The sequence below is a fragment of the Eptatretus burgeri genome, chromosome 9 (assembly GCF_056783735.1).
Source record: "Eptatretus burgeri isolate ZD-2024b chromosome 9, Ebu_testis_v1, whole genome shotgun sequence".
NCBI lineage: Eukaryota > Metazoa > Chordata > Myxini > Myxiniformes > Myxinidae > Eptatretus > Eptatretus burgeri.
This window is the reverse complement of record NC_140969.1, coordinates 89,550,242-89,577,530: the sequence shown is the minus strand read 5'-3', so window position 1 is coordinate 89,577,530 and position 27,289 is coordinate 89,550,242. Positions and strand designations below refer to the sequence as shown.

The 27,289-nt window shown below is 42.6% G+C and overlaps 1 protein-coding gene across 9 annotated transcripts in view; it reads right to left on the bottom strand.

Annotated features, from left to right (window-relative positions):
- The window catches only part of LOC147020586 (echinoderm microtubule-associated protein-like 2), a 138,681-nt gene that overhangs the window by 11,882 nt on the left and 99,510 nt on the right, over window positions 1–27,289 (bottom strand). For all 9 annotated transcript variants that reach the window (XM_085896041.1, XM_085896043.1, XM_085896044.1 and 6 more), the window contains 9 exons: window positions 27,207–27,276; window positions 22,677–22,787; window positions 22,399–22,494; window positions 16,942–17,076; window positions 16,614–16,713; window positions 8,950–9,104; window positions 5,631–5,756; window positions 5,395–5,526; window positions 1,782–1,849 (listed from right to left, as the gene is read on the bottom strand). In XM_085896041.1, coding sequence (XP_085752167.1) covers window positions 1,782–1,849; window positions 5,395–5,526; window positions 5,631–5,756; window positions 8,950–9,104; window positions 16,614–16,713; window positions 16,942–17,076; window positions 22,399–22,494; window positions 22,677–22,787; window positions 27,207–27,276 — 993 coding nt within the window. The remainder of the gene's footprint in view (window positions 1–1,781; window positions 1,850–5,394; window positions 5,527–5,630; window positions 5,757–8,949; window positions 9,105–16,613; window positions 16,714–16,941; window positions 17,077–22,398; window positions 22,495–22,676; window positions 22,788–27,206; window positions 27,277–27,289) is intronic.

Here is a 27,289-nt window from a genome sequence, read left to right as displayed (position 1 = left end):
CAGTTCGGACACCCAGTATGAGGTCCATCCGAGGGACGGCACACATATTGATGAATCGCCCTGCCTGCGCAACACCAGGATGGCCGTTTATAGCTCCACGAGCCTCGACTTTGTGTACAAAATCAAAACACTTAAACTGCGCCACATTAAATGTGATATCCAAGTGTTACCTCCTAAATGCTATGGAGCCATGGATCCACATCATCAACTTGCTATAGTAGTCCTGAGCAGGGTCAACAGGATGGCCTAGAGGTACATGCACTCACCTCTACGCTGTCTAGCCCGGGTTTGAATCCTGACCCAGCTATGAACCAAACTGTCATCCCAGTGTTTCACAGGCAGGATGATTCATGGATGTGAGTGCCATCCCTCGGAGGGACATTCAACTGGGCGTCCTGTCTGCTGGAATTATTTGGTGCACGTTAAAAATCCTTTGGTGTCCTTCGAGAAGAGAAGGTGACTTATCGCTAGTACCATGAACAAATCACAAATTCCTGCTCTAACCTACAGAGGGCATTGCATGAGCAGCTCAGCCAATAATGCTACCCTGCAGCCTTGCGCTGCATACCAAAGAAGAAGTCCTGAGTAACAGGTGTGTGGCAGGTGCCACCTGTTGCTCAGGACTGTTAAAAGCAAGTCGATATGGTGCATGGGTCAATGGCTCGATAGTAGTTAAGAGGAAATTGGATATCACCTTTTATGAGGGAAAGATTTTTGGAATGGCTTTCCTTCTGTAATCCGGTGGTAGTTCTGAACTTACTGTTGGTAGTTCTGGGAAGACCATCAACTTTGAAGCATTACCAAAAGACTCGATTTACAAAAATGTAAGCAAACAAGTGATTTACACTTCAGGATAAAACAGCACGACTATTAATCAATAAGCAGACATCTGTAAATGAACTATGAAAAGTGTAGGATAATTCATAAAAATTGAGGCTATACCCCTAGGTACTCACCTGGTAGAATAATGATACTGAGGAGGAAGTCAACATGAGACAGAATCAGCAAAATGTACCAATGAACCAATGTTATAGCAAATACCTATTTTGGGGGGGAACCCCCCTCCCCGTAAATCCCTTGAACCCCAATTTTTTTAATCACGTTAACAAACTTTGGTACATCACGGGTGATGAAGGTTGTGGTCAAGTTTCATCGGAATTTTGTGTGTAGTATCTTAAAAGAATGAAGATACCTTTTTTTGGGGGGGGGGAGGGGGGGCAACCCTCGTAGACCCCCTAAGGACCCGATTTTTTTTTTTTAATACCATGAACCAACTTTGGTGTATACAGGGTGATGAAGGATGTGGTAAAGTTTCACCAAAATCATATTTGTAAGTTTCAGAGAAGAATTTGCAAGCATTTGTGGATGGCCGGACATGGAAGGGGACAATAGGTGGGTAGGGGAGTGGGGGATGAAGGGGATGGGTAAAGATACAGGATTCTTGTACATCCCTAATGTATATCCAATACAATGCAGGGATCACACTCCCGGACATGAGTGTGAGCTTTGCTTTTGGAACTTTTCTCTTTCCTTAATGACAAGTTTGGATCCTCTACGAACCAATAGCACAATGTTTTTTCATAAATTAATACAATGTATACAATTCAGAGCCTTGGGCAGAAGAAAAAAAAAAAAAAACAAGACACAAACATTAACTGCCATGCAGTGATGCATAAAAATGTGGAAGTGCTTGGAACGAGTCAGCTCATGCAGAAAGCATGCGGTGGAGGCGTGAAGAGTGTACGACTTGGCAAAAGCAGCAGATAAGGTAGCAGACGTACTTTCCTTTCTTCATTCCCATAGCAACCACTGAGCCCGAAGGGTGAAAATCGGCAGATTGTGCACTTTCCTGGACAAAGGTGGATGTATGGTGAGGCTTTGCATGACATCCTAACAATACATTGCAACACAAAGAGGAAACGAATAACTAATGATTCTTTTAAGCAATGACAACAATTAAGCACCGCACCGTGTTGCTGAACGAATCGGATTATCTGCATAAAATATCCAGCAGTCGACACTAAGTGCCCTTCACAAACTTTTTCAACTTGGATGAAAACGTACAAGTTGGAGGAGTTGATGAAACTTAAAACAAGACAGCAAGAATGAAAAAAATGTCGGATAATAATCAATTCTTCAACGAGTCTGTCAATTTTGAGTCAAAATTGAGCGAGTAAGCAACTGTCAACATTTCATGATCGAAGTCGCCTGGTGTTAATTGTGTAGGTGTTCATGAGGACTGACTCGGCGATGGAGTACGAGTTGGCATACAAGGGAGGATGGAAAAAAGGGAGAAGGAACAAACAAACAGGCAGCATAAGTAGGGACATACAGACATAAAAAGGGAAGCAAGTGGGTTAAATAGACAAGGAAAATGTTAGCAAACAGGAAAAGCTGATAAGCAAGGTAAATGTGGAGAGGTGCAGGTGGACAAAAGAAACATAAGTCGGTGAGAATAGAAAACATTGGAACTAGCAATAGGAGATAACATAAGATGGCGATGGCTCATCATTTTAAAGGATTGGAGAAATGGTTGCAGCTCAAGAGCCGGACAGGCTGCGGTTGAAAAGCCGGACGGGCAGCGACTCGAAAAAGCCAGATGCGCCGTGGCTCAAAGCTGGATGGTTTGTCACGGTAAGCAGTACAGGCCGTGGCTTGAAAGAGTGGGATGGGTCACAGCTCAAAAGAGTGGGTGAGTGTTGCTCCAAAACAAAGAACGGTTGGTCTGAAATTTGCATACCGTATTAGAACAGCTAATGTGTATTTTGCATCATGTGGTGGTGTTTTAACTGTCTAACTTAGAACATGGCCGAAAGTTGCATCTCTCAATGGTGACAAATCACTTTAAAAAAAAAATGATGGGATCCCAGATCCGGATCTGGATCTTCACTGAAATTGAATCAATTTGTCCTGGTCACACACCCAACCTATCCACCAAGTTTCGTCCAAATCTGTCCAAAACTCTGAGATATCCTGCTCACAAACAGACAGACGCATGAAAAATCACTCATCGAGTGACACGGCGAAATGGGCCGGCACTCGGAAGAGCGCATGCCTCCGCCAGGCTGAACGGTTTACAGTTTGTATCTCACCGACAGGTCAGATCTGAATCTGGACCTTAACCAAAATCGAATCGGCTTGTTCATGTCACCTAACCAACTCATCCACCTAGTTTTGTCAAAACTCGTCCACAACTTTTTGAGATATCATGCAATATCGTTTATAGCCACATCTCTCAATGGTGAAGAATCAGTTTAAAATTAAATAATTCTCGTATCCAGATCTGGATTTGGAACTTCACCAAAATTGAATCATTTCTTCCTAGTGGCATTCCCAACCTGTCCACCAAGTTTTGTCAGAATCCATCAATAACCTTTTGAGATATTTGGATATATATCGTTTTTGGCACCATCTCTGTACTGTGAAAAAAAAAAAATCACTTAAAAAAACTCAGATTCGGATTCGGATCTTCACCAAAATTAAGCGTTGCTGCCTTTGGCCGGTAACCTGCATACACAAAAAAATTTCAGAACGATTGCTTGAAAACTGTGGCCAAAAATCGTGTGACAAACAGACAGACAAACGTACTCGGCGAAAAAAAAATTTCGCCAAAAAAACAAGAGACAGACCGACGTCGGATGAAAATTTTAAAATTTGGTCACAACAAACAGGGATGAAAACACAACCCTCGTCCACCTTTGGTGGCAGAGTAATAATGTAAAACATAATAATGAGGTGGATGAGTGCAAATTCGGCTCCAGTTTGCATGGGAAGTCTTCCAATGTGTAAGTCGAACAGCAGAGCCTTGACATTGTGTATTTTTTTTGAAAGAATATTTTTAAAAGATCGCCAAACTCTCCCCACCAAGGTCGGTTTTAAACTGAGAGCACAATTGCTCATCCGCCTATAAGCACAGCAATGATTGATGAAACTTTTAAATATCTGGAGAAATGGCAAATGTACTGTGAGGAGAGTCAAAAGCATGCTGTAAAACAACCTGTTGTTGATGTTGCAAAATACAGTTATGAGAAAGCATTTGTTACAGGGAATTACTAAAGTCATTATCAAAGATATGACTGTGGATAAATATATTTACATTCCAAACTAGAAGGGCACTCGAGAGGGCGCACACCTCTGCCACGCAATGTCTGATCCATGAGAACATATGGGGCCCAATACATTTTTGAAACATCATGATATATATATATATATATATATATATATATATATATATATATATATATATATATATATATATATATATATATATATATATATATATATATATATGATTCTTGGTCCTGTCTCTCAATGGTTCCCATCGTGTGCTGCCTTTTTGGCAGCTGGTTGCATCATTGGTTAGGGGCATAGCTACGTCACTGATGCAGTGCCCCGATTACCCGTTTACTGGTGCTCATTTTGCCGACCTTGGAAGGATGACAGGCTGAATCAACCCCCTGGTGTTAATTCAGTGGAAAAAACGGGACTCAAACTCAGGACCCTAGGATCCCAAGCCACCACCCGAACCGCTAAGCCAACGCCAGGCTTCCCTCTCAACGGTGAGGAATCACTTTAAAAATTAAATAATTCTCGTATCCAGATCGGGGATCTTCATGAAAATCGAATCAGTTCGTTCTTGTCACACACCCAACCTGTCCACCAAGTTTCGTCCGAATCCGTACGCAACTTTTTGAGACATCATGCTACATATCATTTTTGGTCCAATATCTCAATGGTGAAGAATCACTTAAAAAGTTATAGTAGCCGAATCCGGATCTTCCTCAAAATTTAATCAGTTCGTCCTTGTCACACACCCAACCTGCCCACCAAATTTCATCCGACCCGTCCACAACTTTTTGAGATATCCTGCACACAAACAAACAAAACAGACAGACACGGGTGAAAAAAAATAACCAACTTCCACCTTCGGTGTCGGAGGTAAACATTGACAATGCGCCAGAAAACGAGGATGGCCGGTGACCGACCCAAGTCGAAGTCAAAAGCTTTCCAGGCCGAAGCCAAAGCCTAACAAACTAAGTGCAAGCACACGTCACACAATGCAAAGTATGACACATTCTTGTTAAGAAATAGCTTGAAGGTGAATTTTTTTTTTTAAACATAAACCACAATGAAACGAAAGTCACTACACAAGCAGACAGGGAGAATCAGAGATGTGTTCAAGAGTTTGATGAGCAGCCTATAGATCTGTAACAATTGTATTACGAAGGCCGGTACGTTGGTCAAACAAATGTTCATATTGTGAACAAATCTCAAATGGACTGATGGTGTATGCATTTGAATCTTCTCTTTTTTTTGTGATGCTGGCTATGGATGATTCATGAAAAAGTTTGGCATATTAAAGGAAGAGAAAAGATGAATGACAAACAAAAGCACCTCAACAAATTTACTCCAGATGGGTTGGTAGGTCCGGGCTTCCCAGAGTGTCACACGTCGATCGTATGAGCAAGTGAGAAAACGACCTTGCGTTGGGTGACTGGCCAGACCCCACAGCTCGTCTGTGTGACCCTGTCACGTGCGCACATGTGTTCATCATTTGCCTGTATCTACCTACCTTCCGTTATATACCGAAATACCACCATGTTTTCATTTCCCCCACCCACTCCTCTTACCTGTATAATGCTGGTCACATCTCCATCAAGTGTGCAGCGAAGGATGAAGTTTTTTGTCGTACCAACTAAGATGGCTCCGTCTTTACCTTCGGCGAGTGTACGGATCGGACCGTACTGCTCAGGAACCTGGCACGTCACACGTCAAACATGGATGACCACATTTTCAACATATATCGAGTTCCCCCAACATACTCCTCCCCCAATACCTGACCTTCTCAAACAGAAAAAAAATTGTTCCTCCACATCAGAACTTCCCTTATCTAGTTTGTGCTAACAAGACAGATTGTGTTTGGTTCCAGCACAGAGTATGTTCGGCCTGAACAATTTCACAATCTGCAGCGCCCATTCTAACTTTCTACCCATTCACTAAGCCATCTCATGCCCATCTCGATATAAACCATGAACTATATAAATAAATCTTCTTCTTTTTTGGTGTTAACAGCTCTTTGGTTGCTTACATGCCACCATACAAACCTTGCCACATTAAATCTGATAAATATATGCTTGCACCCTGTTTTGTTGGTCAAAAATATGCACTGCAAAACTTTTTTGTACTTCCCGAAGCAGGCTGCTTTCTTCAAAATCATGCCGTCACCTTGTTTTATTTATTTATTTAAAGGAATCAATGCTACGTTGCTTCAAGATACAAATTAGTATGTTGCTCTGAATATTCCAAATATATGGGATCGCCAACTAAAATAGACCATCCGTACGTTACCCACTGATCACGTGAAAATGAAGAACAGCCTGAAGAGGAAGTACTGGTAAACATGACATCTTCAGCACCTAACGCAACAACCTTTGTTGGCGATTGGCAGGGATGAAGATGACCGAATAAACAGCAGGTATTCAAGAATCACACTCTTTTGTTAAACTTTACAAATTTAGAAAAGTAGTTTTCACGCTATGCCGTCGGATGGTTCATTTATGTAGCTGTGAGGTCATAAGCATTGCACGCACATCGTAGAAGGCCGACAAGCAATAAAAGCTAAGACGACAGCGAAGTTGATGGCACATCATCGTGAATCCTCACTCTTCTCATCAAAGTTGAAATATGGCCAAAAGTTCCACCAGGAATGACCCAATATCAAATTTTGAGTTTAAAAACTCTATTTTGACCCCTTGTGACCTGAAGTCCCCACCTGATGGGGCATGAACCGGGGCTCAAATTGCAAAAAATAGTTACAAATTTCATGCGTCCCCCAATGCTGATTGCACATACAGTTTCATTAAGAAATGTTTTTAAATGTGCCCATGATTGCATTTTTTTAGCATTTGCCCTTTTGACCCCGACCGATAGTCCCAGGGGGTGGGGGCCAAAAAGACTGCTCTCGAACCTTCTTGCCATGTGATGATCATAACTACCAAATTTGTGAAATTTCTGCACAACCGTTTAGGAGGAGATAGCGTGACAGACAGACAGACAGACAGATAGACAGACAGGAGTGAAAACATAACCTCCATCCACCTTCGGTAGTCGAGGTAATAAATTAAATGTTCGAAACATGCATTTCAAACTTTGACACAGAAGCGCATGTGTACTTACCTCTGATGTAAGTTACCCCAAAGATAAACATTCCAAACAAGAAAAAGCGCAATCAGAGATTGCCGACCCTCGCCAGGACTTGTTTTGTGTGGTGTATCTTGTGTGGTGTTTGTGTGGTGTTTGTGTACTGGTGTGTTACGTAATTATTGAGACATAATTAGAATTGCCACTTTATAACTACTGGCAGTGATGACCGGGTATGAAGACGTCCCACTTTGATGCAACCCCGCTTTGATCGGACACCTAACCCTGACCCATGACGTTTATTATTAATATTTAATTGAATTTAGAATGGGATTAAAATAAATTCAATTCAAATCAAATAGAAGACCAAACAGGCTCAGTCCTGCATTGGAGTCATCAGAAGGAACCCAAACGAGCAAAAAGCAAATATGAAGTCATCAGGAGGAACCTGGGAAAGATACACATTTCAGCTGCTACTCCTCCACCCTCAAACCCATCCAGGCACAGCCAATTAGGTGAGTCTTATTAAAAAAAATATATAAATAATTCTGGCTACCAGACCATGTATCAGATGAAGTTGAAATTTAAAACATGTATTCCCCATCACTACGAGATCATAACTGTGAAGTTTCATCTCAATTGATTAAGCAGTTTCAGAGAAAACATTTAATATTTTTCTTCAATTCAATATGGTTGCCAAACAATGTGACCTATCAATTATTCCTTGACAAACTTGTACACCCGATACCTGGGGAACATTCGTGTGAAGTTTCCCCTCGATCTGTCCAGCCGTTCTGGAGAAGAAGATTTTTATAGGTTTAAGGGTAAATCCAATACGGCTGCCAAAGCATGTGACCTATGACGTCATATGTGTGAACCTTTTGTTTCTCATGGATAGGCGGTCATACGTGTAAAGTATCGGCTCGATCTGTCCAGCCACTTCAGAGAAGAAGATTTTTGAAGGGTTTTTTTTATTTAAAACAACATGGCTACTGAATCATGTGACCGATGATGTTGTCAATTTTTTTTCTGTGGATCATTTTATCCCGAGATGACCCTCAAAAATTTTCATACTCATCAGATGTAGCATTCCACATATGCAATTATGACATCATAACGAAGGCACCTATGACGTCATAAAATCACACTTATTCCCCATGACGAGTACTTGCTACGTGCCAAGTTTAAAGTTTTTCCTTGGTGCGGCTTCAGAGAAAAAGAGGTCCAAATTTTTCCCTTTTTTCCAACATGGCTGCCGCACCACATGACCTATGACATCATAATTATCATTATAACATTCTACACGAGTAGTCGCACGTATGGTGAAAATTATGTCGCAATGCGACAAGCACTTATGGAGAAACACATGAAAGATCTGTGCAAACAAACAAACGGACACAAATGAAATCCCCTCTCCTTCGGCGAGGGTAAAAATCAACACATTTGAAAAAAACATTCCCTGATGTACGGATCATGGAATTGACAGAACCTTGATTGAGGTATGCCAACTGCAGTGGGACTAAAGTTGAAGGCGTCGTTTCTGGTGTTAAACCTTCGTTTGAGCAAAAGAGCGACGCAGGATGGGGTCTAAGGTTGATACAGGGACAAGTAGAAGGGTTAACACCCAAAATGCCAGGATGTCCTTGCTTCCCATGATGGATAACATACCTCCATCAATGATCTGTTGATCCCATCAATTGTTCTACCTGTCTGCCGACACAGAACGACGCAAGCCTTCACAATCAGGACTGTTTACATTCTCGTTTCCTGAAGTGCCCCTCCCTACGCAGCCACATAACGAGGCAGTACCTCCAGCTTCTTTAGATGCCTGTACATCGCGTCCCACAAGACAATGTGACGGTCCTTGCCACCGCCTGACACCAGAGTACCGTCCCGAAGCAGACACAGACTCAGAATGCCACTGTCATGCGCAGACTGCAGCACATGGCTGATCTTGTTTGTACCTAGAATACACCGAAGCAAATCACGTAAAAAAAATTTTTATTGATCACAACAACAGTCATAATTGGCAACTTCAGTTAAGAGTTTAACTTAGAAAATGCAATCCATGACCAAGTGCTGGGTTATCCAATCACCAAGTTGAAGTTGCAGGTTTCTGGTGATATTCCAATGATGCGTAATGTTGTATTGTCCACCAGTCAAGTCTATGCAAAATAAATCTTAGGGCTGTAAGAACAGTGGACCAATGCATGAGGCACTTTCTCATGACATAATTTGGAAAATAAGAAGCCAGTAGGACCTCAAACACCACTCTCTCGACATGTATCTGCAAAAAACACCTGTGCCGAAAGAACATGACACATTGCAGTTTAATTTATCACTGCCTTATTCAAGTGAACTTAATGCCGGTGTTGTTGGCATTTAAAACAAGATGGTCTTGTACAAAAGGGGGGGCATCAACTTCCACATAAGCCATGTAGCAGTGACCCATTGTGGATCGTGAAACAAGGTCAAGCTCAAGCACTGGGAGGACCAAGTCAAGTGGAAAGGCAAGGAGAGAGTCACAAGACGAAAACCCATTTGCGTTACAACTTCAGTCGAACTCTGGCAGAAACCACAGATTCCCAAAGAAGATTTTGAAGATGAGTGAAGACGGCTTCCAGCACAACAGAAGCCACCAAGGTCGTGCGTGGAACCGATCGCTAATGGAGCTGCAAGTTTCTATCTGAAGGGTTTCATGAGGTCACACTAATTCATCATGCGGTTTCTGCTCAAAACAAGAATTAGGAAGCACTGTGAACGGCTCTCATCGAAATAATTATCTGCAGCCTCAGCCGAGCAATACCGAGCTGTACATTTCCAGGTTGTTGAAAAGTTCGACATGATGTTTAAAGTTCCACCAGGAAATCCAACAGAATATTTAATGTGAAGTTCAATAACTATGTGACTTAATGAAAAGAACGTAGATTTTAACATCCGCTTTTGGTTTCCTCTGCTCGTGCATTTATAACCGAGCTTTTGCATCGATTTCATGTGTGTGGGTCCCGATTGTGTGTGTGTGTGTGTGTGTCCACATCTGGGATGACCTTAGGCATGAACCTTTTCATTTATATACATTAATATATTATCTATCCCTTTCACCCTGAACATTTTTTACTTCACTCTCCCTATCACTCACCGGATTAAATAAAGGAAAAAAAAAACAATTAAAACCATCCCCTCTCCAGCATCTTTCCTCCCCACTGAGCAAGGTTCGTTCCCTTCTGTCTACTTTTAAACTCCCTCACCAAAGTCTCCTCTTCTCAGACTCCCCTTTTCAAGAATCTTTTCTGGCCTACACCCAAAATGACACCACATTTTTACAGTTCTGCTTGACTTCATTCGTGGCACTGCAACAACGAGCCACGACACTGCAACTAAGACCTGTGATTCCGTGAGACTCATCAAATCTGTGAACCTCTCAAACTCCGATCTCCGCTCGTGATATGCCCACTCTCCTGGACCCGGTAATGGCAAACTTTCCATCCAATATCTCCTGTTTTTCATCCGTCCAACTTGGCTCCTCAGACCAACTTCTTGTAGAAGTACAAATCTCTTCGGCCGAATTTATGGAGCGACCACAATACCGCAGGGTCTGATAAATTCATTCGTACATAGCCTGTGGCTGCTTGGCTGCATCATTTCCTGGGGGTGCGGCTGTGCCACTGATGCAATGCCCCCGCTACCAGCAAGCTTGTACTCATTTTGTCGACCCCAGAGGGATGACAGGCTGAATCAACCTGTCAGGTGTTAATTCAGTGAAGCGACAGGGTCTTGAACTAAAAGACCCTAAGATCTTAAGCCAGCCACCCTTTCACACAACTTAAGCCAACACCAGGCTTAAAGTCTGATTATTCAGTAAGACTGATTTAGACACCATAATCTGCCCTTTTGTAAAAGCATCGGTCTTGTATACCCTGTGCATCTGATATTAACTCTGCCTCAGAAAGCTTTCACAAAAGCCTGTTCTTCCTTGTGCACAAGTTGATTTCAACTTGTTCCCAGGTATATATCATATTTATCCTCGAGGCACTGGAACAATGAATCTTATTGTGAAGCAGAGGAGATTAAGTAGCTTGCTTGGCATCATGTTCGGCCAATTAGACCAAGGGCAACCTGAGGTGTTCAACGAGGCTCCCAACAAATGTGTGTCCAAGCCAGAAAACAAAATCTGACAAACCTTAAGGCCAAGCTCTCCAACCTGTGTCTTTCTCGAAAGTCCGAGTGGAACCATATGAAGTCTGTCTCCGGTGTATGCTCCCCCTCCATCTGTACCTCACCACAAGTTACATCACAGCTGACTCCGTTTGAGATAAGGCCAAAAACCAATTACTTTATGTCCCCACCTTATCCCCTCATACTTAATGCCACTCCTGGGTTCTGGCCAACCTTGGGACTCTGCCTCAGCGAAGGTTTCAGACAACGTCAGTGCCTGTGCTTACATATCCAAATCTGCTTCTCTCATTTATCGTCTGTTTGCTCTCTTTAGCGAGTCCTTTGCATTAGGCTACCACCCATCTGTTTGGAAGACAGCCAGCTTTACTCCAATACACAAGGAAAGTCTGACCATCAGTTTGGATTCCGTCCCGACCACTCAACTTTGGTAATGTTGCTGTTTCTCTCTCAACAATAGGTGGAAGTCCTGAATCTCAAACAAGAGGTAAGGGCTATCCCTATGAGCAAATATTGGTCATGTGACAATCTGGCCTTCTGCTCTGTTTACCAAGCTGTATGCCTGTGGAATACACGGCCAACTTCTTTCCTGGCTTGCTGATTTCCTCCATTCATGGAGCTCTCAACATAATCATCTCATCTCCTCACCCAAACTTGGAGTCAAGAATCATAAGCACAAGGTCCGCTGCTTTCTCATCGTAGACTGATTGGTGGCCTCTATTTTCTACCACCTATCCTCAGGTCTTGCGCATCCCTCTGCTCTTCCATCCCTCCACGTCACACAACTTCCTCCAGCAATCCCCTCCTTGAGAAAATTCCAAAACCCAGTCTCGATGCTTCACTCATACTCCTTTGCTCTTCTTGTCTCAAACTTGTGGAATTTTCTTCCTCGGTCTGTTCAATCCAACTCTTCCCTCCAGAACTTCAAATCTGCAGTACACCAAGCACATCCTCACATCCTCCTCCACCTCTGCACATTTTCTTTCATATCCCCATTCACCCCTTCCCATCCTTACCACCCCCATCCATTTTCAGGTTGCTATGTTTCCTTCCTTCTTCTCTCTCCTCCTCCTATTTGTTAATCCCATTATATCTGCATGTTGTCCTACTATCAGCTGCTGTCGTTGCATTGCCTTCTAGATTAATGGAAGATTAAAGTGAAAGAGTGGACTTGATAAACCAAAAAAAAAGAAAATCAACATTGAAGGTTTTCAAATGTTTCACACTCTCATTCAGCACACTCCTCAATATCTCTAACACACTCTCTCTTTCCTCTCATCACATCTCCTCCTCTTTCAACCCCCTCAAATCTCGTTCCTCCCCCCCCGCACGCTCTCACCTCCACTATACCACGACGCAGTTTCATCCTACTCCTCTCCCCACCCCTCCCTTCTCCCTCCTCCCCCATGACCATGGCTACTCTCATCGTCTCACCTCCCTCTCAAAGCTTCCCTCTCACCCCTCCCTCTCAATTCAGCTGCCTCCTCCCTCTTCAAAGCAAACTTCACTCTCTTCACCCCACCCACCCCACCCCAAGCTTCGCCTTACCCTTCTCAAAAGCTCCTCCACACCTTTCTTCCTCAATTCTCCCCCTCTCACCCTTATCCCCCAAGTGTCCCCCTCATCCCTCCCCTTCAAATCTCTCCCCTGACCCCTCACCTTTAAACATCACCCTTGCCCCTCCCCTTCGAATCCCCCCTCACTCCCCCTTCTCAAAGCTGCCCCTCTTCACATACACAAAGCTGCTTCCTTCCCCCACCCTCTCTCTTCCAGCTCATTCCTCCACCTCCTCCAATGTCCCACTTCCCCTTGCCTCTCTCTTATTACTCCCCACTGCTAGTCATCCCTTCACCACCTAACCCTTTGTCCTAATCCCCATCCGACCCTCTCTGCTAGCTCTTATACAATCTGTCATCAACTGTCAACAACTCTCACTACCTCCAGCTCTCCTCCCTCACACTACCCTCCCCTTCCCTTCGCCTGCGCCCAAAGCCTCGTTCCCTCCCTCTTCCTTAACAGTATAGACCTCAAACATCTGGGGCCTTGGCTCTAACCTGACTGATCTCTCCATACAGGTTGCCACGAACAAACCAGATATAATCCACTTAACAAGAGCTTTCCTCCTTAAAGACGTCTTTGACTCCCTAGTATCTCTCCCTGGTTACTCCATTCTCCAGTATGACAGACTTGAGCCTCGTCCTGGTGGCGGAGTCGCTCTCTTTATCAAAAACTCTACTCCTCACTCTTCATGCACGGCCCTCACTCCTCCACACCCCGAGGAATACCTCTGGCTACGCCTTCCCATCTGCTCCCACTGCTTGTTTATCTGTGTGTTGTACCGTGCACCAAACAGTGATTACTCCATTTACATCTCGCTCACCGAAAACATGGACCAACTTCTATCCTCTCATCCGAACTCTCTTTTCCTCATATGTGGTGACTTCATTTGCCATCATGTCAGTTGGCTGGGTGTGGGTACCTCTCTCACTTTCCATGAAACTTCAATAAAGGACTTGTGTGACTCATTGGGACTGACACAATCTGTCAACTTCCCGATCCGGATCTCAGTCAGTGGTACACCATTGCCTCTGGATTTGATTTTGACAAATTTCCCTGAAAATATCTGCTGTTTTTCCTCCGCTCCAATTGGTTCATCTGATCACATGCTTATTAAAGCAGTCATCTCTTTGGCCGTTATTAGAGAACCACCTCAGCGCCGAAGAGTCTGGCAGTTCACTGAGGCCGACTGGCGGGGTCTTCTTAAAGCAGCCATTAAACGTCTAGACTGGTCTCCCATTTTTACTCTCACCAAAATCAATTCATCCTGGGAATTTTTTCAAAGAAACTTGCTCTCCCTCATGCACAGATTTATCCCATCTCGTCTTCAGTTGTCCTCCCCTTCCTCCCGCCCATGGTACACTGAAGCTTGTGGCGAGGCAGTTGTCCTGAAACAACTAGCCTTTGTCTCATGGAAGGCTAACTCAACTGAAGGCAATCTCAGTTCCTTCCACAAAACTCAGAACAAGTGTGTATCTACCCTCAGGAGAGCCAGAAAACAACATCTTTCTCATCTCAAATCTGAACTCTCAAACCTCTCTCCCTCCTCCAAATCCTGGTGGCGTCTAATCAAATCTGTTTCTGGTGTATGTTCCCCCTCCATCCCCTCCCTCACCTCAAATGGCTGCAACAGCTGACACTGCACGTGAAAAGGCTGAATGCCTAAACTCCGTGTTTGCTTCTAAATCTTGTGTCCCAAACCCATCGCTTTCTGTACCCACCTTACCCAGTCATACCCAGCTGTTCCTGGACTCTGTGTCCTTTTCTCCTGACAAGGTGGAGAGCTTGCCATGAAACCTTGAATCAGATTCTGCAACCAGTCCAGATGGCATCAGCCCTCGTGTTAGGAAAACCTGCTCTGCTGCTCTTGCTCACCCTCTCTTCATTCTATTCACCCTCTCATTTACTTAAGGCCATCTTTCATTTGCTTGGAAATCAGCAAACATTACTGCCCTGCATAAAAGAGGTACAAAAACAGATCCCTGCAACTACAGACCAATCAGCCTTGCCCCAATCATCAGCAAGGTCATGGAATCAATCATCACTTCTGATAATAAAATCCTTCCCCCTCTCCAATGGCTTGATCTCCGATCATCAATTTGAATTTACACCAGGTCACTCGACCCTGGATATGCTGCTTCTGCTTTCTCAACAATGGAAGGAGGTCCTAAATGCCAAAAATGAGATCAGAGCCATCTCCCTAAACATACTGTGTGCTTTCGATACGGTCTGGCACCCTGCCCTACTCACCAAACTCTCTTCTTATGGTATCCAAGGCAATCTCCACTCATGGCTCGCGGACTTCCTCTCCTGTCGCAGTCAACACGTGGCTCTTCATGGAATTCTCTCATCTCCTCTTTCAGTCCAGGCTGGAGTTCCTCAAGGCAGCGTTCTGAGCCCTGTTCTTTTTCTGTTTGTTTTTTTATGAATGATCTATCCAACTCTCTGGAAAATCCTCTTTATCTCTTTGCTGATGACTCCACCATCTGCCATACCATTTCTCATCCCTCTGATCGCCAGGTAGCAGCCTCTTCACTTTCTGCAAACCTGGATAAAATTGCAGGCTGGTCAAACACTTGGAAGATGTCCTTCAATCCTGACAAATCTCCCACCCTCACCATGTCTCTCCAAAATAACTGTCTGGAAACTATCCCCCCTCCACCCCCACACCCCATCTATTTTCTCAACAATCCTCTTGAAGAAGCACTTTCATTCAAGCTTCTGGGTCTCAATATCTCCGACTAGGCATCCCAGTCTCCGACTAGGCATCCCATGTCGTGCAAAGTATTTCCTTGCCACACCTGAGCCCCTGCCCACATGCAAAGCTTTCATCTGCAGTCTGAATGAGTTCTGTTCCCCACTCTGGCTGCCTCATCCCTAGCTCGACTTCACGCCGTGGAAACCAAGGCTCTTTTGCTCTGGTTGGTATCTCTTGGCTCTGATATGGATTATTGGTTTCTCTTGCGATGAAGCTGAGTCTTTGGGTCTCTCACTCTTTTACCGCAGGAAGGTCGGAGGTCTTTCTGTCTTCTGCCGTCTCTCCAGCCTTTCCCCCACCCCCCTGCTCTGTCTGTGATCTGTCCCCCTATATTTCCTGAGGGCATTCAAGGTCTGCCAGCAACCCCTTTTTGGGAAAACTGCCAAAATCAAGAATCACTGCTCACCTTCACTCTTTCATTCCTCTTTTTTCCCCACCTCTGGAACAAACTTCCACATTCTCTTCAATCCCACTCCTCCCTCCAGGTCTTCAAAACAGCTGTTCACCACCATCTCTTATCTTCCCACATCCAAAATCTTGATCCATTCTGCCCCTGTTAATCCACCCCAAAACCACCTCCTTCAAATTCCCTGTTTTCCTTCCTGAAAGTCCCTGTAGTGTCCATCTTGTTTACCCCATGTACCCTGCCCCATCCCTCTCCCCTTCCACAGATATCCTATTGTGTTTGTTCCCCACTATTTTGTGCTTCCATCTCCCACCCCTCTTGTCTGTTGCCTTGTTATATGTTTCTGCGTATTCGCTCTTCCACGAGCCTCGACTTATTATGCAAAAAAAAAGGGGAAAAAAAAGAAGGAATCACACATGACTCCTTCAATGTTAATTTTTGTTTGTTTACTTTACACCAACTACACACACTTTAATGAAGCATTTCCCCTTAAAAGTAAAATGAACCCAACCTGACATTTGCATTTCCAGGTTGTTGCTGCTGAAGAATAGGTTACTGTGCCTGGCGATGTGGACTCACCTTTTCCCCAAACCAAAATGTTTCCACTGGAATCTCCAGTAACAGCATCTCCATTCTCATTAAATGTAAGACAGAGAAGAGCTTTGGGTTTTTCATGTTTCTGTAAAGTTAAACAACAACAGCAACAACAAAAATGTAATAAGTCAATAATAATAATAATAATAATAATAATGATAATAAATAAACAAGATCTCAACGGGAAGAAGAGAACAGGTTCCTTTTAATTTTTTTTTATTTTTTTACCTCCCTCACTTAACACATTGTCGTTCTTTCAAAAAAACCTGAGCCGATAAAACAAGGTAAGAAAAGATGTGCTGTGCAATCTCACCTCAAAAAGTCCCAGTTTCTTTGTAAGCATGCCACCATCAGTATTCCAGAAGTACATGTGACCCTTTCCACAAGTGATGATACAGTTGCAGTCGGTTGGATGAAACTCTGCCGCAAAGACAGGGTCTCCGGCACACTGACAGATGTACAACAAACGAAAGAATCAGCTATCAAACACAATAGATCTGGATAAAAAATTGATTCATTCATTTCTTTAAAGACGTATTAAGGGACTCGCACAACTCTTCTAACCCAGGACTAAGAGGTCACATACTCGAGAGAGTCCTGTGAAATTTGGTGGTCAACTCACTCATCGACAAATATGGGAAACTTGAAATGTCTCTCTGAAATAGCAGGTTCATGAGAATGTTTTGCACCGCCACCGCCACACATTTCACAGAGAATGATTGCAAAACCCTTTCTCTAGCTTTTCTGGGACAGATGTGTACATGGTTAATCTGTGTATATATATGAAGATCCACCCACATCTCTCATCTGTGAATGGAGGGAATAGCCAATCAGCTCTCACCTAATCAACTAAACCCAGGTGGCTAGGATTATATAAACAGTTGACCCCTTCCACAATCCTCTAGCCGAAGAAAGTGCATAAAGCAACTCAAGAAGACCTACACAAGGTAAGCACTAAGCTGTTTCTAACCCTTCCCAGAGTTCCTCAACAACGATAAAGACGTTTACACATAGTACACACACAACAATCCCAATGCTAGTCACCCCCTCAGCTACCAGACCGGTTTCATCGCTTATTGGCGAATCATCAGCGATAGTGCAGACAGCAATGCATAACAACGAGGCTGCTCAAGCAGGAACCACGTGCAAATGTCAAACACAGTCAATTTTTAAATAAAGAAAGACCCACCCACACCTCTCACCTGTGAATGGAGGGAATAGCCAATCTTTTGATGTTTGCACGGGGTACATGCTTGGGAGCCTCATTGTTATGCATTGCTGTCTGCACTCTCGCTGATGATTCGCCAATAAGCGATGAAACCAGTCCAGTAGCTGAGGGGATGTGTAGCATTGGGATTGTCATGTGTGTGCTCTGTGTGAACGTCTTTATAGTTGTTGAGGAACTCTGGGAAGGGTTCGAAACAGCATAGCGCTTACCTTACGTAGGTCTTCTTGGGTTGCTTTATGCAGCTTCTTTGGCTGTCGGATTGTGAGAGGGGTCAATTGTGTATATGTATGTATATATACATATATATATATATATATATATATATATATATATATATGTACACGTGTGCTGGAAATAGCGCCACATTTAGTGGTTGTCAGTATTATTTATCATATTCCTTTACCTTCTTCATAATTCAATGGAACCTTCTCAAAATTATGATCTGGATTATGATATGTTGTGATCAATAAAATTTCTTTCAAAAATGACAAAAATTATAAAGTGTATTTCCAAAGGTGAGCTGAGAAGGGTACTCTCACCCGGGGGGACGGAAGTGCCCGCTAGTACAAGTAATTGTATGTTCACATAACTTCTGGAAGCACCACAATTGACCATCTTTCTACATAAATGGTGGAGACAGTCGTTTGTCTAATTAATTAGTCCCATCAAAAAGCTTTCAGTTTTGGGAGTCAAGAATTTTGTTTTCAAAAATATCTCATGATCGAAAAAGGTTGTCAAAAATTGTTATGTTAATTTCCATACTGACATGAATAAACACAATTGTGGTCCATTTAGTGGTTGATAAAGGTGGTCGGATTAATTTTTACTTGTACAATCTTGCTTTCTCACTTCCTCTGGTCTCAGCTGGATGGCAGGATAGCCTAGATCTTTGAAGTATATTCATTTGTCATTCAGCTGTTCAGTCTCGGTTTGAATCTCGACCCAGACATAAAACTATCACCCTCGTGTTTTTCATGCTGGACGAGGCATCGAGGCACTGTAGGTCGTCCTTTGGAAGGGTGTTAAGCTGAAAGACCCTTCTGTCAATACCGTAGTTGATGGACATTAAAGATCCCACGGTGTCTTTCGCAAAGAGTAGGTGAAGTATTTCTGACACCCTGAACAAGTTCCAAACTCCCAGCCAAACCTACAGGGGCCACTTCGTCAGTGGCAGAGCCACGCTCCCAGATATGAAGCAAGCAGCAGCCATGTGCTGCTCATGAATGAATACATTTGGTCTCGGCGAATGTGAGAATCAAACACTTTGAAACGGTCGAGTGCTGCACTTGGAGACTGCTATTTCAACATTGTCATTTCCATAATCATCTGTCCTCAAAGCCAAGTCTGCAAATTTTTTTGTTGTGTTCAGAGTCAAGGCTCATTGAACAGATAAAACACAGAATGGATCAGGGCAAAACAGAAGAAAAGGAACAGTAGAAAGAGAGGGGGGGAAACACCCACAGCAGGGTCGAGGGACAAGATAGTGGGAGACAGAGACAAACAAGGGATGTGGGGAGGAATGAGGGGTAGAGGAGGACGCATGTGGTGGACAAGATGGATTCAGAAGCAAACTCTCAGGAAGGAAAAAATCGCCACGGAGGAGTGCGGTGTTACTCATTGTGTGCACTTCAGAGGCAAACACAATGACAAACAAGAAAAAGAGCAATCAGAGATTGCAGACCCTCGCCAGGACTTGTTTTGTGTGGTCCGTAGTGTGGTGTTTATGTAGTTTTGTGTGGTGTACTTTGTGTGGTGTTTGTGTATTGGTGTGTTACGTAATTAATAAGAGACATAATCAGAACTGCGACGTGATAAATGCTGGCAGTGATGACTGGTTCAGCAATTTCAAGGAAGATTTTTGAAGGGTGAAAAAGAAATAAAAAAAATAATAATGGCTGCCGAATCAAGTGACCGATGACGTTATCAAAAATATTTTGTGGACCATTTTATCCCGAGATGACCCTCAAAAATTTTCATACTGATCGGCTGTAGCGTTCCACATATGCAATTATGACGTCATAACGAAGGCACCTATGACGTCATAAAAATCACACTCATTCCCCATGAGGAGTACTTGCTACGTGCAAACTTTCAATTTTTACCTTGGTGCGGTTTCAGAGATAGAGGTCCAAAGTCTTTCCGTTTTTCCAATATGGCTGCCACACCACGTGACCTATGACGTCATAATTATCATTAAAACATTCTACCCGAGTAGTCGCATCAATGGTGAAAATTTCTTCTCAATCTGACAAGCGGTTGCGGAGAAAAACAATAAAGTTCTGTGCAGACAGACAGACAGACAGACAGACAAACAAAAAGACAAGCCGGTAGGCGACATGAGTGGTCGCTACATAATTGCATACGAGTCATACAGTTTTTGATGGATCGGGCTGAAATTTTTTGACAAAGAGGTTGATTATAGTGCGCATAAAGACTGGAAGCCGATCTTTGATTTATTTTATTTTTTTCGGATTTTTCCAAAAATTTCAGTCTCGTTGCGAGGCAACGGTGACGTCCATAGCAACAGTGCTCAAAAGCATAGAACTAAATCCCGGTATGAACCTACCAGTCAAGTTTCATCAAAATCAGATGACTCCTCTGGCCTCCAGAGCTGTCCATTACATACAAACACGCAAAAATACATACAGACAGAAGGAAAAACCTGAGAATAAGGGTAGTCTCGCGACCACCCAACAAACAAATGGACTCAAACAAATGCAATTCCCTCTCCTTCGAAGAAGGTAACAAAGAAATACAAATTTCAAATCAAAGACAAAGACATGTACAAAGCATCACACTGTCACGACTTTGTAACAAAAACTCAATTAGGGATTCAAACCTGCACACTGACAGCTGTATGCTGCTGTAGCATCTGTGATATTTAATACTGTTAAAGCAAATGAAGTGCAGGTTGTATATTGAGATGATCAAACGAGCAGTTTAAAAGGGAAAAAAATCTTCGGAAAATATAATAGTAAATGCCATGCACCTTTGTTAACACCAAGCGATTTCGGTGAGCGGAATTGAGGGTTTTCCCAGGGTTTTCCGGAGATTTTAATTAATTTGCTTGGACGTTGTGAATGGATCATCGAACCAGAACCACAAATTTGTTGAACATTATATAAGTTCGGTACTGCTGTCTTCTTTTTCTTCTTCTTTGAAGGCCACAATTTTTCCCACATTCTTGAAAGGGATGGCCAGGGGAAACTTGGCCCAAGTCTTTCACGAACCGGTTGGCCAGGCCTGACGTTCGACTTTGGTTAGGGCAGGAATTTGTAATCAGTGTGACCACTCCTTGACTTTTTTCACAAGATCGTGGCTCTTCGTTGTTCGCCTTGGCGTCTTGGTTTTCTATAGGTTTTCTTGGCGTATAGGTTTTCTATTATCATCGCTTTTCCGAAACCTTGTGAATTATTGGCTTTTTTTCATTGGCTCACCTTGGCATTTATGAAAATGAGGAGTGGTCACACTGTTTGTAATTTGCCTACTCTTCACGAAGGACACCGTGGGATCTTTACCATCCAACAGCTAATGCCGTCAGACTGGGACAAGCGTTTAACGTCCATCTGTGTTGATGAATCACCCTACCTGTGAAACACCAGCATGGCAGTTTACAGCTGGGTTGGGATTCAAACCCAGCTTAGACAGCTTAGAGGGGCGTGTGCAGACCTCTAGGCCATCCTGCCAGCTTAAGTATGGTATTCCCGCAACGTGTAAAAATGAAGTTAACTTTCTGCTCTTGCGATAGCTTCAAATTGGCTTTTCTTGGTGAAATAATTCACCGTTTCCGGTCTCTGTCCAACACATGCACTTTTGCAATATCCACAAGAAGCTGGCTGGGCAAAATGTAAATCCACCAACACACCACTGAGGATTCATCCTGGATATGAATCTGCAGTTTGGAAAATGATGGGCACGCATCTCCTTCAGCTGTAGAAGCTTAGCTTTAAATTTTCAGCTCAGAAATTATCTTTATTCATTCTAATTCTTGCTTTTTCTTTTCTTTCATCTCGAAATTCATCTCTTTCATTATCTATCTATCAAAGGAGAAGTGAATTCTTGCAGAAATTTTTCTGTAAGGCTCACTTGGCTGCACCTGGATGGGTTCGAGGGTTGTGGAGTAGCGGCTGAAACCCGAATCCTATACAGGTTCCTCCTGATGACTCCATCTTTGCTCTTTGCCTCTTCGGGTTCCTTCTTGGTCCTCCGTTTCATTATAAACCACTTTTGCACAGTTCTGTGGGTTGGCCTGTTTAGCATTCCTACCTGAACCCTTTCTTGGCTCATGATGTTTGAAACCCATGTTGAAAATTCCAAACACTACATGTATTTTCACATTGCCCGCTAATGTCCTTGTAAATTCACAGTGAACTACACCGATGTTGACTCATCCTCGTCCTGCACGTGATTTGCGTACAAACTCCTCCATGGGCCTTGGATTCATGCTTAAAATAAATAAATAAAAAAACAACAAATATTTATCTTTCGCCTTCTCGACTTGAGAAGCGTCTTGGTGTTTTTACCTCGACCCAAAACTCCCACCTTGATTTCCAAAAACTTGTCCTCCTTTTGCCAGTTCCATATTGACATCACACGCTCGTTGGCATCGTCAACCACCATGAGATGAAGTCCACCATTCTGGAGACAAAATGTTTTGTTTAAAAAAAACATAAAAACACCATATTTCAGGGGTGGGAGAGGGAAACCTGTTTTCCTGCAAAAAAAAAATGATTTTGACAAATCAGTCATCGAGTGCTATAACCATTATCTTTATCCCTAACACCCGCATTTATTGTCATGATGGTATGAAGAGGACGTACGGCTTTGGAGAAGGACAGGCAGTTGACTGCACGGATGAATGAGCCGTTTCCAATGATGTGCAGGGTGTTGAGCGTCACCGAGTCCCAGATGCGGACGTTTGGAGAGAAAGGCTACAGGAAGGGAGAACATACCACTGTTAATGATATATTATAATCCTCAGCCAATGCATGCACGGCGAGGCATTACTTCATTAATTTTTACAAAACATGTGCAAGGTGAGTGATTCGTTACGCTATTTCAACGAGTGTCCGATTTGATGTCAGTGAGGGAGGGGGGGAGGGATGTGTGAATCGCTACCGCCGTAAGTTGAAGTAAGCGAGAATTCTGCGTCTGCATATTTGCTCCACTAGTACACCCACTCCCTTAGGGAGCGGCAGGAGGTATCATGTGATTATCCTCTCTGGGTTATATAGAGTAAAGTAGATCACCACAAACTAATGGCTTGGGTCCATTAGTTTGTGGTGGATGTGATAAGCTTATAATGCCTCAAGAACGTCGGGTTTTCTCCATTTCAGTTTAGCGTTAAACAGCAGCAGTGAGTGTTTAAAAAGGTAATCATACGTGTTTGTGGTTTATCATACATTTTACTTCTGGTAGGGACGTCCCACAAAATGCCACGATCAGCTATTTATACACCTTAACACGGCATTTGTGCAAGGAGGAAAACCCCATTGGGGAGAGGGGGATATTATTAGTCCTAATATTGTTTTGTAATAACATTAATATGATGCTATTATCATTAGTGCTGTTATTACTTTTGTTATAAGAAGTGGCTTTGGAAAACGTCACGATAAGCTATCTATACACCTTATCACGGATTTCGCTCAAGACGGGAAACCCCCTTGAGGAAAGGGGGGGGGGCAAATGAAGTCGTTACAACTTCCATCGTGTGACCCTTACTCCTTCTGTCAAGTTTGGTTGAGATTGTATAAGTAACAATCAAATGTATCATGGACAGACAGACAGACACACCAAGTTGCGTGTTTTAGGAGGATTGTCCTGTCACTTTAAAAATAAAGAAACAAATGCATGATGTGTTCTTAACTGAATGTTTTGTGTATGGTGAGTCATGAATGAGCTATAATAATGCTGTGATGCTTTAAAGGTGTCATCTCATCCACATATTACATACAAAAAAGTGATAGAATCATCATGCCTCAACTCTCCCTCCTTTCCAAACATTCTCAATCCTTTTCCGACTCTCCACCCTCTTTCACTTATTTTTCACTCAACAACAACAACAATAACGAGAAGGGCACTCAGTAGAGCACATTCCTCCACCATGTAATGCCTGATCCACGAGAACATTTTGGGCCCATTACATTTTTGAAATATCATGCTACACAGTACTATATCGTTTTTGGCCCTATCTCTCAATGGTGAAGAATCACTTGAGAAATTAAATAATTCTCGTATCCAGATCTTCACCAAAATCTAATCAGTTCGTCCTTGTCACACACCAAAACTGTCCACCAAGTTTCATCCGAATCCGTCCACAACTTTTTGAGATATTATGCTATATATTAGTTCGGCCAGATCTCTCAATGGTGAAGAATCACTTCGAAAGTTCTAGTGTCTGGATCTGGATCCGCATCTTCACCAAAATCTAATCAATTCGTCCTTGTCTCTTGTCAAGAATATTCAAATAGAGCAACCATTCATTTAAATCATTATCAAATTCGAGAGAGCAACCAGAGATTACAGACCCTGCCAGGTGTTGTTTTATGTGGTGTTTGTGTGTTTGCGTGGTGCTTCGACGATACATTGACGACCAAGGTTTATGTTCATACAGTGGACAAATCGACCTTTTCTGTATTATTGTAAATATTCACATTCTAATCGTATGTAGTTTATAGACAGAAATATTTACCTCCGCCACCGAAGGTGAATGAGATTATGTTTTCACCCCTTTATGTTTGTTACTTACGAAATCTAAAGATTTCGTAAGTATATTGATGACTTCTGTCATCTGTTTGTGTGTTTGTTTGTTTGTGTGTTTGTAGGCACGATAACTCGAGAACGGAAGAAGCTACCAATGTCAAATTACACCACGTGATTCAGGAGGGTGATGGCTAGTGCTGATTAGATTTTGGTCAAATCGGTCAAAGGTCAAAGTCACAGAGAGGTCAAACATAATTCCGTAAATTCATGTGGAGAAATGGAGTATTTTTGCTTCGGTCGATGTTACGAGTTCGTTTTAACTTCGATTTTAATTTTGTCTTCGGTTTTTGCGATCGCTAAGGACGCTTAACACTCGGTTGTCGAAATTCTGGTAAAAATCGGATGTTTTGGAGACGTTTTAAGATTGTATAAAAATATTTCACTCGCCACGTCACGGCTCGTCACGTGGTGCAGCGCGCTCGAGCAGACGCATCGTTGATCACGTAAAGGTTTTGCATGTGCGCGCTGACGGTGTTTTCGATAAAGATGGTGTTTAAAAGTCATTTTTTTATCACAATAAAGGTTATCGTCGCATGCCTGACTCGCGAAGCCATCGGATTATGTAAAGATTGTTGGTGGATGGCCGAATATTACGGTTTTGTGACTTTGATAAAATAATATTAAATAATTGCGTGGAGAAATGGAGATTTTTGCTTCGGTCGACGTTACGATTTTTGATGGTTTGGTACAGAATCATCGTAGAAACTTCTGGTTTGCGTCGCTACCTTCTCGAGAGACAGCTTTTATTAGACAAGGTCAGAGGTCAAGTTGACGATTTCATAAGTACCAGTCTATGACTGCTTGTTTGTCTGTTTGTGTACAGGATATCTCAAAAAGTTGACGGATCCTGATGAAATTTGGTGGACAGGTTGGGTGTTTGACAAGGACGAACTGATTCGATTTTGGTGAAGATCCGGATCCAGATCTGACTACTAGAATTTTTAAAGTGATTCTTCACCATGAAAGGCCACCATTGAGGGCCACCATCCGGGTGTATTGCAATACTTCACCATTAAAGGGATTCTTCACCTTTGAGTGATGTCAATAGGGCAAAAACTATATATAGCACGATATCTCAAAAAGTTGTGGATGGATTGGGACGAAACTTGGATGACAGATTGGGTGTGTGACCCCGAAGAATTGATTCAATTTTCGGATCGGACTACTATTTTTTTTTTCAGATCCGATTTTCGGTGAAGATCCGAATCCGGATCCAATTACTAGAATTTTAAAGTGATTCTTCACCGTTAGGAGATAGGGCTAACAATGATATAGTACTGTATAGCATGATATTTCAAAAATGTATTGATTGGGCCCGATATGTTCTTGTGGATCAGGCATTACGTGGCGGAGGTATGCGCTCTACCGAGTGCCCTTCTAGATTACTTTTATAATAGGTGTCCCACTTGTCATACTGGCTACCACTCGATGGTGTTTGTGGCCTATGTTAGCACATTATGTGCAGACAGATGGGCAGACAGAGAGACAAAGAAACAAACAGATCCAAATGCAATCAATACCCTCTCCCCTGGACTCTGGCAAGGGTAATAATCACCAACTATTGAATCCAGGAATATAAATCAATACTGCTGCTATGTGACGGAATCAGAGGTTCCAAATATTTTTTCTTATGGGATGTGGATATTTCGCAAATATATATAAGTTGGCTGACAGGCTTCTAGCAATCCGGAGTGGGAATGAGGCAAATTTCTGAGGTTTGTTAAATTTGCTCATCTGTCAGTCTTTAAAGGAAGATGAAAAAAAAAAACATGTTGCTAGTAATTGGTTAAATCAGGTGACACTATCAATACTTCTGTCAAAACTAACAAAGCGAAATGGCAAATGCTGATCAAAGGAATACACAAGGAATACTCGAGGAACTTGAACGCAGGAGGCAGCCATTTGGCCCGTCAAGCCTGCAGTACATCAACACCACATCAATTAAATCTAACGGTTTATCAACTTCAATTCAGTGAGGGATGTGGGGAGGTGGAGGAGTAGGGATAAGAACAGCAGAGCAAGCACAGACATCACCAGGGTGTTGTGTGTGTGTGTATATATATATATATATATATATATATATATATATATATATATATATATATATATATATATATATATATATATATATATATGACAAAAGATCTGTATTGTTTAATTTTATTTTTTGGGGAGAGAGGGGGTACAACAACAACAACAACAACAACAACAAAAAACAGACACCGCAATTACAACATAAATATCCAATCACCATCCATACCCAAATTACCCACCAGTCCTGCCAATATCCACATAACACTTTAGAACCAGTGCTTACAGGTACATTTTCACATATGTAACTCAAATTTAAACATTTGCACATCCATGATCTCCATGGAATTCTACTTCCATATCACTATACTCCACTTAGTCATTGGACATTCGAAGAGATAATCACCTTCACTGCCTCAAAATGTATTTGGTGCAATAAATTTCTGATAATTGTCAAACTGTGAAGACAATGGAATCAACAATGGTAGTACCAACCGAGTAAGCGTCATCCCTGTTTAATGCAACTGGTAGGGGGAAACTTGAAGGCAACCACTTACCTTCCCTTCTTTTGTCACACCTGCAACCTGTCCTGTTGCCATGGTGATTCTGTCCGGGTGTATTGCAATACTGCAGACAAAAG